Below are 11,773 nucleotides of genomic sequence, written 5' to 3'. Positions count from 1 at the left end.
ATAGATTTTACAGCAAAGCAGGGGAATCTTTCATATCATTGTTTAGTCTCCCTGGCAATACTTACAGGTTCTCTAGTCTGTAGGACTATAGGAGAAATATTAAACAGGGGCTACTGCAGGGTGTTCGTAAGAAAGTGTATCCAAACATAGGACATAAAGCAAAACCCCTTATCAGATGGGTTGACCTTTGATTAAGGCCTCATGAACACGTGTACGTTATTTAGGTCCGGAAACTACGCTTCCACAAAATACGGACACCATCTGTGTGCAATACAATTTTTTCTTGCTCCCATTACTACAAATGACTATTTTGTCCACAATACAGATAATAGGATGCGTTCTTTAAATTTGGGGAACAGATACACAGAAGGCATGTTTGTACTGTAAAAAAAAATTTTATTATTTTTTTGCATACCCGTAGTCATAATCCACACAAACTACAGTCAGGGGCATGGGCACACGAACACGTGTTCATTTTGTTTGTGGACCATATGCGGAACCACTCATTTCAGTGGGTCAGCAAAAAACGGAAGTTACTCTGTGTGGATTCCCTTTCTGTATGTCCGTTCCGCAAAAGAATAGAAAATGCTCTATTATTGTCCGCATTATAGACAAGGATAGTACTGTCCTGGTAGGGGCCAGCTGTTCCGTTCCACAATATATGGAATGCACATGGACATCATCCTTATTTTCTTTTTTTTATCCTAAAACCTGAATAAAATGCTTCCATTAATACATCCGTTTCATCCGGATCCGGTTGTATTAAATAGAAACTGAACAAACCAAATCCGGCCTTAAAATCATTAACAGTCAATGGTCACCAGAGACTTAGGGCTCCTGCACATGACTATGTATTTTACGGTCTGTAAAAGAAATACAGATGACAACATCTGTAGAAAATGGTCTAAAGGTAAGACCGCTCAGAGGCAGCAGCGGGTCTGCCGAAGTTATGAAGATGCCCACCGCCACCATCTAAAACTCTGGTCTTAATAAATGTGCCCCATAGTTAATACAGTTGAAAAAAATACATAAAAGTTAACCCAAGGGATAGAGGCAGTGATGGCTAACCTCCAGCAGTGAAACTACGACTCCCAGCATGCTCCATTCATTTATATTTGGTTCTGAGAACAGCTATGCAAGTGTGCATCTTGGGAGTTGTAGTTTTACACCAGCTGGAGTGCCGGAGGTTAGACATCACAGGGATAGAGGTGGGGATGTGAATTTTAATAAAGGTGAGTAAGACACAGACTTCTACACATTTTCTTAAGCATTAATGTAATTTACGTTAAGAATTCATCTAACCTTTATTTTTTTTTAAACTGAGCAGGTCCTGAGGTAGACTACTCCACAGACTCGCCGTTCTTACAGTAAAGAAGCCTGAACACCTGTGAAGACTTTCCTCTCCAGACAGAAGCAGTGGTCTTTGTTTTTGAGGGATTTAACATGGAAGAGCTTTTCACCGTATTTTATTGTCCATTCTCAGGACTAAATAAATGTAATAATTTAATCCATTCAATAAATGTAATTATTTAATCTTTCTTCATAACCAAGACCCTCCATGCCCCTTATCAGTTTAGTCACTCTCCTTTGTACTGTTTCCAGCTCCAGAGCATCCTTTCTATGGACTGGTGACCAGAACTAAACTGCATATTCCAGGAGGCCGCTCCAAAGCTTTGTAAAGTAGTAATATTACATCCCTGCTCCACGAGTCCATGCCTTGTTTAATACAGGACAATATCCTGGTGGCCTTAGAAGCAGACGATTGACATTTTTATGGCTGCCTAGTCCAAGTCTCCTTCGTGCAGTGCTCCAGACAAAAAAAAAATGACCAGGAGCCATTGGCTCCTAAACTAAAAAATTTAGGAGCCAAATTACATTTTTTAGTCGCCAAATTTAAAATGCATATAATAAAAAAAAAAAAAAGGACTTTGAGAAGATGAGACACAGGTCACAGTAGTGAGCCAGCACTACATATAGGAGAAAACCACATAGCTCTCACATCCAGGGACATCTTCTAGGGGACAAGGTGACAAAAAATGGCGAATTGCGTGGTTTAGAGTTTTTTCTGTTACGGCCTTCACCGAGCGGAAATATTTTTTTATATTTTAATAGCTCACACTTTTTGGGACGTGGCAATATGTAATATGTTTATTCTTTATTGTTTGTAAATTTTATATGTAAAACTGGGAAGGGGGCCATTTAAACTTTTAGTATTTTTTTTGTTTTTTTAACTTTGTATTTAATAACCATTTCTACCCTTAGGGACTAGAACCTGGATCTTTTCATCCCTTATGCTATTATTCACCCTGATAGAGATGGGACCCTGTGGCCACCATAATACAATGGGTGGGGGGTGGGGGGGAGGCACGGGACTTGTGGCCAGTGATAATGGGGGGTGATGAGGCTTTGGGAGGGCGCACTGCATCAGCAATTAATGTAATTAAAGAGGACCTTTCGTGGGTCCAAAGAATATGAACTTAGTAGTAGGCTGCATAGAGCGGCGCCCAGGGATCTAAGTGCACTTACTATTAGTCCTGGGCGCCGCTCAGTTCACCCGCTGTGGCCCCTGGTATTTTCAACATTCAGAGCAAGGAGGAGGAGACGCCAGTGTCTGTCCTTCCCCCTGACAGCAGCGCTGTCCAATCACAGCGCAGAGCTCAGAGCCAGGGAGTTTTTTTTTCTCCCTGGCTCTGAGCTCTGCGCTGTGATTGGTCAGCGCTGCTGTCATGGAGACAGAGAGACACTGGCGTCTCCTCCTCCTTGCTCTGAATGTTGAAAATACCGGGGGCCACAGCGGGCGAACGAAGCGGCGCCCAGGACTAATAGTAAGTGCACTTAGATCCCTGGGCGCCGCTCTATGCAGCCTGCTACTAAGTTCATATTCTTTGGACCCATGAAAGGTCCTCTTTAACTCCTTTATACAATTGTCTGCAGCGGTATCACAGACCCGGCACCCAGCCTCAATAACAGGGCATGCGATGTGTGGCACCTGAGGGGTTAATTACCACAGATCGCATGCCCTGTTATTGAGGCCGGGTGCCGGGTCCGTGATACCGCTGCCTATACTTATGTTTTACATTCATTGGTGGCGCAGTGGTGACAGCTCCTCCCCTCCTCCTCCCTGCTATCTCCCCATTGGTGGTAGTGGCGGCCGCGTCACAGTGGAGAGGGAGGGACTCCTTCCTTCTCCACTGACTGTGCTACTGAAGAGAACTTGGGCTGCGCAGGATCGCGGCAGTACAGTCGCAAATGGCGACAAGACTAAAAAAAAAGTCTTGTCGCCATCTGCAAATTTTAAGGCGCATTGGCGACCGTTTTGGTCGCCATCTGGAGCCCTGTAGTGACCACCATATAGGCAGATTGGTGGTTACTAAGGTGTTAAGCCGTTTGCTGGTACTTACTTAGGGCTCATGCACACCACCGTTGTTTGTCTGCATTTTTGCAGATCGGATGCGGACCCATTCACTTCAATGGGGCCACAAGAGATCCGTATGTCCGTTCTGTGGCATCAGCAAAAAGAAAGAACATGTCCTATTCTTGTCCACATTACAGACAAGGAAAGGACAGTCCTACTATGGGCTCGACGTTTCATTCTGCAAAATGCGCAATGCACGCGGCTGATATCAGTGTTTGCAGATATGCAATTTGCAGACCGCAAACCAGGCAACAGCCGTGTGCATGAGCCCTAATATTGTTTTGGAAGTTGTCCAACACCTATCCATAGATTGTGCCTGGTGCTACTCCTCAGCTCGACTTGAGTGAATATTACACACAACCTGTGGACAGGCATGATGTTGGTTTTAGAAGAAGGCAGTCAATTTCTGATTGCTGGTTAACTCTATGGTATACTGAATCCCGCCCAGGAATCTACATATCTGTGCACTCAGATATATATATCTATATTATACACACACACACACACACACACACACACACACAGGTGAAACAAAAATAAAGAATATCATGCAAAGTTCATTTATTTCAGTAATGCAACTTAAAAGATGAACCTAACACATGAGATAGACTCATTACATGCAAAGCGAGATATTTCAAGCCTTTATTGATTATGGCTTACAGCTTATGAAACCCCAAAGTCACAATCTCAGGTGCCCTTTGCTCAGGGGGTATGGATTAATTAACTGACTAGAGTGCGACACTTTGAGCCTAGAATACTGAAGCTTTTCACAAAATTTTAATTTTGAATTGCATTAATGCAATTCCTTTTAAGTTGCGTTACTGAAATAAATAAAGTTTTGCACGATATTCAAATTTTTTAAGTTTCACCTGTATATAGCATGTTTAGCATGACCAATTTCTTTACTGTCTGGTCAGAAGCATGTAGATAATGGTCAGATAACCTCTCTTGGCTGCAAGGACTCAAATGGGAAGAGGTATAAGTGTCCCCTGTTTTCTACCCCTGTAGTGAGCACTGTTAAGCGTTTTTTTTGTAATAACTGGTTCAGTTTTAATAGATCATCATACCGTTTAAAGTGGTTTGATGAGCTGATCTCAGGATAGGCACTCAATATCAGATCGGTTAGGGGTCCAACTCCTGGCACCCCCCGGGCTGCTGTGCAACAGAACCAGGCACAGCTCTGTAGACAGGATTGGCTGTGCCTGGGCCATGAAGCTCTCTCTCTTCCTTTCACATGTATGGGACTGAGCTACAGTAACCAGGCACTGCCACTGCACAGCTTATGGTGCTGTGCCTGGTTCTCCAATCAGCAGATTGGTGGTATGCAGGGGGTTCGGACCACTTACCAGGTCATCAGTATTAATGTCATGGAAAATACCTTTAGTAATGCCGATCGATCTGAAAATCTAATGAGGCAGGCATTTACCCATACACCTATTATAGCTGTAGGCATCTCAACTAACATTCTGCTGAGAGCAAATAAACAGACACGCACATGAATACTGCATGTTAAAGTTATAAAACCCTGGCCTAATACAGTTAGTATAAATGTCATGCCCCACTGCATATGCTGTGCCAACATACCAGACACCAGCCCCACAGCATAGGCAGGTGTACCCTCCATGTTAAGCAGGGCGGTGGAATTTCCAAAGTAGTAGTTCTGCTGTGGATTTGCCACGTTTCTGCTAATTTGCAGGTTGTATGCAGATTCCACCTCTTGCATTGCAAAGGCTGCAATCAGCAGCATAAGTCGACAAGCTGCAGTTACAAATTCCATGTCTTAAAATCTCATCCCCTTTGTTCGTAATGTAAAAAGTGTGAAAAAAAGAGTTCAGCTACATCATAAAGGGGTTATCCAAGACTATGAAAATAAGTTTTTTTTTCTTTTTCCAGAAACAGATCCGCTCCTGTCCTTGAGCTGAGTTTTAGTATCGGACACAACGAGGGACAACTATTAGTTTACGCACATTATGGTGCACACAATGTGTATGCCACAGTTTGCGACTTTTTAGTCTTTTTGCCATTTTTCCGAAGTGGCAAGAGAAGGGGGCATGGCTTCACGTGGCCCGCCGGATATATTATAACTTTTGACAGAGACTGGAGGAAGGTATTGCTGAAGTCTGCCCCAACTCCTGGCTGGAGTAGACCTCAGTTTCTGGTGCACAGCAGGCCAGAGATGCACCTAATTTATTGACAGGCATCTGCCTCTTAATAAATTATATAGTGCATCTCACTCCAGCGCAGGACAGGTCAAGACTGGCGTATAGGTACACCATCTTAATAAATCTCCCCCATTGAGTGGACAAGCGTGGCACTGGGTCTTTATTTGGGGATGGGTATTCTACTTTAGTCTAATGCTGGATAACCTTTTTACTACAGATCTATATAGCTGGAGTTCATTAGTACAGTAGGACTGGAAAGTTCCTTAAAAGTGCAGATTTATACAAGAGGCATTTTTAAACTCAGTTCGGCAATAGTCTGTGTTGCTGTTATTTGTGCCAAACTTATCCAATGTCGCACAATGTCCCGTAGATTTATCAAACTATTGTGAAGGAAAACGGGTTTAGATGCCCATAGCAACCAATCAGATTCCACCTTTCATTTTTCACAGCTCTTTTGGAAAATTAAAAAGGGGAATCTGATTGTTTGCTATGGGCAACTAAACCAGTTTACTTTACCCCAGTTTGATAAATTTGGCATGTACTTTGTCTGTTTTGAGCAGTTACGCCACCCTTTTTCTGGAGTAGACTTTTTGATCTGGCTTGGTAATCTAACCACACTAACTTTTCCATTCAGTTTTAAGAAACAGTGCAAAATGCAAACTGTTGCAACCTCAAAAATTAGCAAACCCCTATTTTGCAACTAACCGACACGATAATTTAGTGATAAATGACACCACCCCAAATATGTGAAAAACGATAAAAGAATTCTGGGTTATGTAACAGGTTTTCTACAGAAAGTTTATTGTAGAAGCAGAGAAACTACCAGTTTCTTAGGAAATATTACAGAAGACAACCATCTGTTCTGCGCTACCTCAACCTTGCGTTTATATCATACATGTTAAATTCTGTAATAATATAGAAAAGTTCCATGTACTGTTCTTTCTATGGGTATAAATATGAACACATACACATATGGTCAAATCCATTTAATCCAACGTTCAGTATGGTCGTTCCAATAGTCTGGTACAGAGGTGCCAAATAATCCGGAATCTTCCAAGACTACCGTTTGAAGACGTATAGCCAACTACTTGCGCTTTCCCTGGATTTATCTTCCTGGAAGTCTTTACAGTGTTGGATCAATGAATTCCACCAGATGTATACATATCGATACGTACACACATACTTCACATCCACCTATGTTACAAGATTTACAAGGTCTTCTACAGGACCCAAAGGACTGACCATTAAAAATTTAGTGACCCTGAACATGTGCATGAGTTTATGTTCCCATGTGGCGTATATGCTGCAGATTTCACACCGCGTTAGGCCTCAGGCCCACGGCCATATCCGTTTTTGCGTTCCATGTGCTTCATTTTCCCTTCTCCAAGTCCCGTGGCCTGTTTTAAATTCCTATTTTTGTCAGCGTAACGGACAAAAATAGTACCTTTTTTTTGTTGTTGCGGGCCACGGAATAAACGTGCAGATGCTGAGCGCAAACGGTGTGCTGTCTGCATCTTTTTCGGCCGCGCTGAAATGAATGGGTCCTCATCTGATCTGCCTAAAAAAAATGCATATCGGATGTGGACCGAAACTACGGTCATGTGCATGAACCCCAATTGCGGTGGAAAATCTACAGTGTTTCTAGTAGCAGCAAAGAGGATGACATTTTAGAAATCTCATCCAGACGCTTTGGTGAAAATCTGCTCCGTATCCATGCTGAAATTGACCTGCGGTGTGGATTTCAGATCTGCGGGACGTCAGTTAATGCTGCAGATTTCACCCTTTGGGAACATACCCCGATATTTCTTCCATAGTAGAAATGTTCTGTTTAAAATCTCCCGGCAGGCATGGCGTTACATAGTAATCTTTACACATAGATGGTGTCTCTGGGATACCAATAATCAACCTTAAGCTGCATTCTCACTGTATTAAATTACAAAATGGCCGCTCAGACCATGATGCGATGGAATTTAAGTAAAATCCTGCTGTTTTAGATTTCCAAGACTATAGAGGATATTGATTTTAAAAAATCCCATTCACAACCAATTTTGGCAATAGTTGGAGAGGGGACCTGAAGTGACTGTAACCCGCAACCCTTTATATACACTTCACTCCCAAAAGGCAGCAAAGTGAGTTTTTATGTATACACATATATATAGATATAATCTCAATTATTGCCACTAATCCCTATAGCTACTTTTAATTAGATTGCAGTGACAACCTGAAAACGAGCTGTCAAGTGGATCTTAAATCTAAAATACTTGACGTGGTCCCTTTTTGCGTTTCTACACCAAAAAAATAAATAAAATTCTGAGCAAAAACATGATTTCTGTTTAGTATCAAGTCTGTGTAAGAGGATGCAGTGTTAGAAATGGAGAAGGGACTTAGAAGAAGGAAAAACCAACTCAGTGCACAAAGGCTCCTCCACCTCCTCTCTGTACAGGTATGATACAAGAAGCAGGGCTCTGCTGCCCTCTGCTGGCAGGCAGAAGTCACTTCCTTTTATAAAGCAGCTGGTCGACACCGTTACTTGCGATCATCAATGGTTTTAATGAACTCCACTGCGGCAGTGAACTGCATCCACCAGTAGGACTCCTCTCCAGTTAGACGATTTGAGTAGAAACTGTTGATGTACTGTACCGTGGACAGCAGGAAGGGTGGGTTAGCCTGTAAAAGTGAATAGTAACAACCTTATAAAGGGGTCTCCGTATACGTGTGCATACTCCCATCCAATGTTATGGTCTATAGCAAATGGTACAGCCTAACCGGAGCGCTGTGGCCCCATCACTGCAGTACCCAGCACAAGAACGTCCATAGGAGGGTGGCTGTACCTTCTGCATCCCAGGCCTGTTCAACTGAATGGACGGCATTGTGCCAGTTACTGCACTGAAAAACATTCTTTAAAGACCAGACAAGGCCACATATGATTTGTACTGGTTTAGTAAGCCTCACTCCTTATTGCAGCAGCCGCATTAACACCTTCAGGACTGGAAGATTTTCCGTTATTACGTGTTCCCCATTTGGTAAAACTGACCTGTTACCTTCATTCTTATGAAGCCTCGTCACCGTCAGGGCTCCACATGAACTTACTGCTGTTGGAGCCTGGATCCTTCCTACTAGGAACCAACGGCTCCCCTGGGGAAAGCTGCCCCAGATGCCACAGTCAATTAACCACGGCATCTGCGATCAGTGTCATAACCAGTCACAGACAGACATTAGCCCCCAGTGTCTGCTGTGTGAAACCGCATAAACCTGGCAGCTATGGCATCTGCTCTGCTCAAGTGCGGACATCCTCCATACAGGTTGGTTAAAGCCTCAAATGTTCCCTGAGGGTACGGTGTGTAAACATTGCAAGCAGTGGTCACCGTGTCCACAGCTCGCTACGGGGCAGCAGTGGTCACCGTGTCCACAGCTCGCTACGGGGCAGCAGTGGTCACCGTGCCCACAGCTCGCTACGGGGCAGCAGTGGTCACCGTGCCCACAGCTCGCTACGGGGCAGCAGTGGTCACCGTGCCCACAGCTCGCTACGGGGCAGCAGTGGTCACCGTGCCCACAGCTCGCTACGGGGCAGCAGTGGTCACCGTGCCCACAGCTCGCTACGGGGCAGCAGTGGTCACCGTGCCCACAGCTCGCTACGGGGCAGCAGTGGTCACAGTGCCCACAGCTCGCTACGGGGCAGCAGTGGTCACAGTGTCCACAGCTCGCTACGGGGCAGCAGTGGTCACCGTGTCCACAGCTCGCTACGGGGCAGCAGTGGTCACCGTGTCCACAGCTCGCTACGGGGCAGCAGTGGTCACCGTGTCCACAGCTCGCTACGGGGCAGCAGTGGTCACCGTGTACACAGCTCGCTACGGAGCAGCAGTGGTCACCGTGTCCACAGCTCGCTACGGAGCAGCAGTGGTCACCGTGTACACAGCTCGCTACGGGGCAGCAGTGGTCATGTGACGTGTTCAGCATCAGTGCAGAAGAGGACGCAGCTGGCAAAACAGTCACATTGAAAAAAAATATATATCACATTGTTGAGTAGAGTGGGCGATTTTACCAAAAATATAATTTTCAATTTTAAGACATTTTTCGCAATTATTTTTTTACCTTTTTATTTTTCTGCCATTTTTGTGGGACAAATTGTATTTTAGTGATAACATTTTGGTTTACATATAACATTGTTTAACGGTGGTAATGGGAACTACTCCATCATTGTTTTTTCACTTTAAACGTACTACCACGGTGCCACATAACTAGCGTGTTACCATTATTCTACGAGTCAATACGATCACTGTGATACCAAATATGTATAGTTGTATTTATTTTTCACATGGTAGTTTTTATGTCGTCACAATCCAAGAGCCAGAACTTATTCATTGCTCCACCAATGTACCCGTATACAGGCTTATTTTTTGCAAGACAAGATGAAGTGTCCATAGGTACCATCAGGACTTTAACATTTATTTTATTTTTATTTAGAAAAGACAATGTCATAGTTGCTTGGCATTTTTCAGTGTTGTTCACTGGGTGGTTTAAATAACGTTATCACATGTGGAATGTGAAGAACATAGTGATACCCTAGATGTGATGTTTTTATTTTTTAAATCACTTTTTATGGGGAAAAAAGTTTGTTTTTTGTTTTTTATAAAATTAATTTTATTACTTTAGTCCCACTTTTATAATGCAAAGGGACAAATTAGTCAAATTAATTTGATTAATCGCCCAGCCAGTTGAGACCCATGTCTCGTTGTGTAGAGCCAATGGACAGCATTGAAGCTGCTGCAGTAAGAGGGCCTTCACACGCAGCAGATTGTGGCAGAAACCTCCGCCTCTGAAAATCTGTTCCAATCATTTCAATGGAGCAGCAAGTGCATGGATTTCTGCAAGCTCTATTAAAGGTGAATAATTTTCTGCCACAAGTGAAGGTACCCTTTGGAGTGAGGTTTACTATAGCAGTAACATAATTTTATAGAAATACAGAACTTATCAGAAACCGAGCAACCATAACTTAGAGGCCTGAGTCATTTTCTTCCACCATGGAAAACCGCAGCCCTCTTCTCCTTCAATAAAAGTCCCCACCTTTGACATGCCCAATACCATCTCTTTAGCCCACATTTTATTTTACTTTTTTGCTGTCAGAATGGACACGGGGTGTGGGTGTTACATTGTACACACACAGACCAATACATACAGTACAGATGCAATTTGTATGGTGTGTGTGTTTTCAAAAAGTAAAAACCAAAGCAGGCTGCAACACAGTCCTGATCAAAAGTTTAAGACCACTTGAAAAATGGCAAAAAATCATATTTAGCATGGCTGGATCTTAACAAGGTTTTAAGTAGAGCTTCAACATGCAACAAAAATTTTGAGCATTCAATTTAATGAAAACAACGAATAAACTGAAACAGGCTGTTTTTCAGCTGATCAAAAGTTTAGGATCACACCTCCAAAATAAACCTAAACCCCCCCAAAACCGAAATCCAACTTCCAAACATGAACTCAGTAATGAGTAGCTCCGCCGTTATTGTTTATCACTTCAAAAATTTGTTTCGGCATGCTTGATGCAAGCGTTTCCATGAGGTGAGTGGGAACATTTCTCCAAGTGGTGAAGACGGCTGCACGAAGGCCATCTACTGTCTGTAACTGTTGTCGATTTTTGTAAACTTCCCTTGCCATCCATCCCCAAAGGTTCTCAATTGGATTTAGATCAGGGGAACACACAGGATGGGCCAAAAGATTGATGTTATTCTCCTAGAAGAAGTCCCTTGTCCTGCGGGCATTGTGTACTGTAGCGTTGTCCTGTTGAAAAACCCAGTTGTTACCACACAGACGAGGGCCCTCAGTCATGAGGAATGCTCTCTGCAACATCTGAACATAGCCAGCGGCCGTTTGACGCCTCTGCACTTCCTGAAGCTCCATTGTTCCACTGATGGAAAAAGTACCCCAGACCATTATGGCGCCCCCTCCACTGTGGTGCGTAGAAAACATCTCAGGTGGGATCTGCTTGTCATGCCAGTAACGTTGGAAACCATCAGGACCATTAAGGTTACATTTTTTCTCATCAGAGAATAAAACTTTCTTCCGCCTTTGAATGTCCCATGTTTGGTGCTCTTTTGCAAAGTCCAAACGTGCAATTCTGTGGCGTTCAAGGAGACGAGGTCTTTGAAGACGTTTTTTGTTCCTGAAGCCCTTCAGTCTCAGATGCCGTCTG

General features: G+C 43.5%; 1 protein-coding gene across 1 annotated transcript in view; it reads right to left on the bottom strand.

The window, feature by feature from the left end:
• Positions 1-6,357: 6,357 nt before the first annotated feature.
• The window catches only part of GAPVD1 (GTPase activating protein and VPS9 domains 1), a 61,650-nt gene continuing 56,234 nt past the window's right edge, over positions 6,358-11,773 (bottom strand). Inside the window, 1 exon segment of the mRNA XM_044305296.1 lies at positions 6,358-8,244. Within this exon segment, the coding sequence (XP_044161231.1) occupies positions 8,104-8,244 (141 nt within the window). The 3' untranslated portion in view covers positions 6,358-8,103.

This window comes from Bufo gargarizans, chromosome 9 (genome assembly GCF_014858855.1).
Source record: "Bufo gargarizans isolate SCDJY-AF-19 chromosome 9, ASM1485885v1, whole genome shotgun sequence".
In the NCBI taxonomy this organism is placed as follows: Eukaryota; Metazoa; Chordata; class Amphibia; order Anura; family Bufonidae; genus Bufo; species Bufo gargarizans.
The sequence above is the reverse complement of the archived record's forward strand: the minus strand, read 5'-3'. Positions and strand labels throughout refer to the sequence as shown.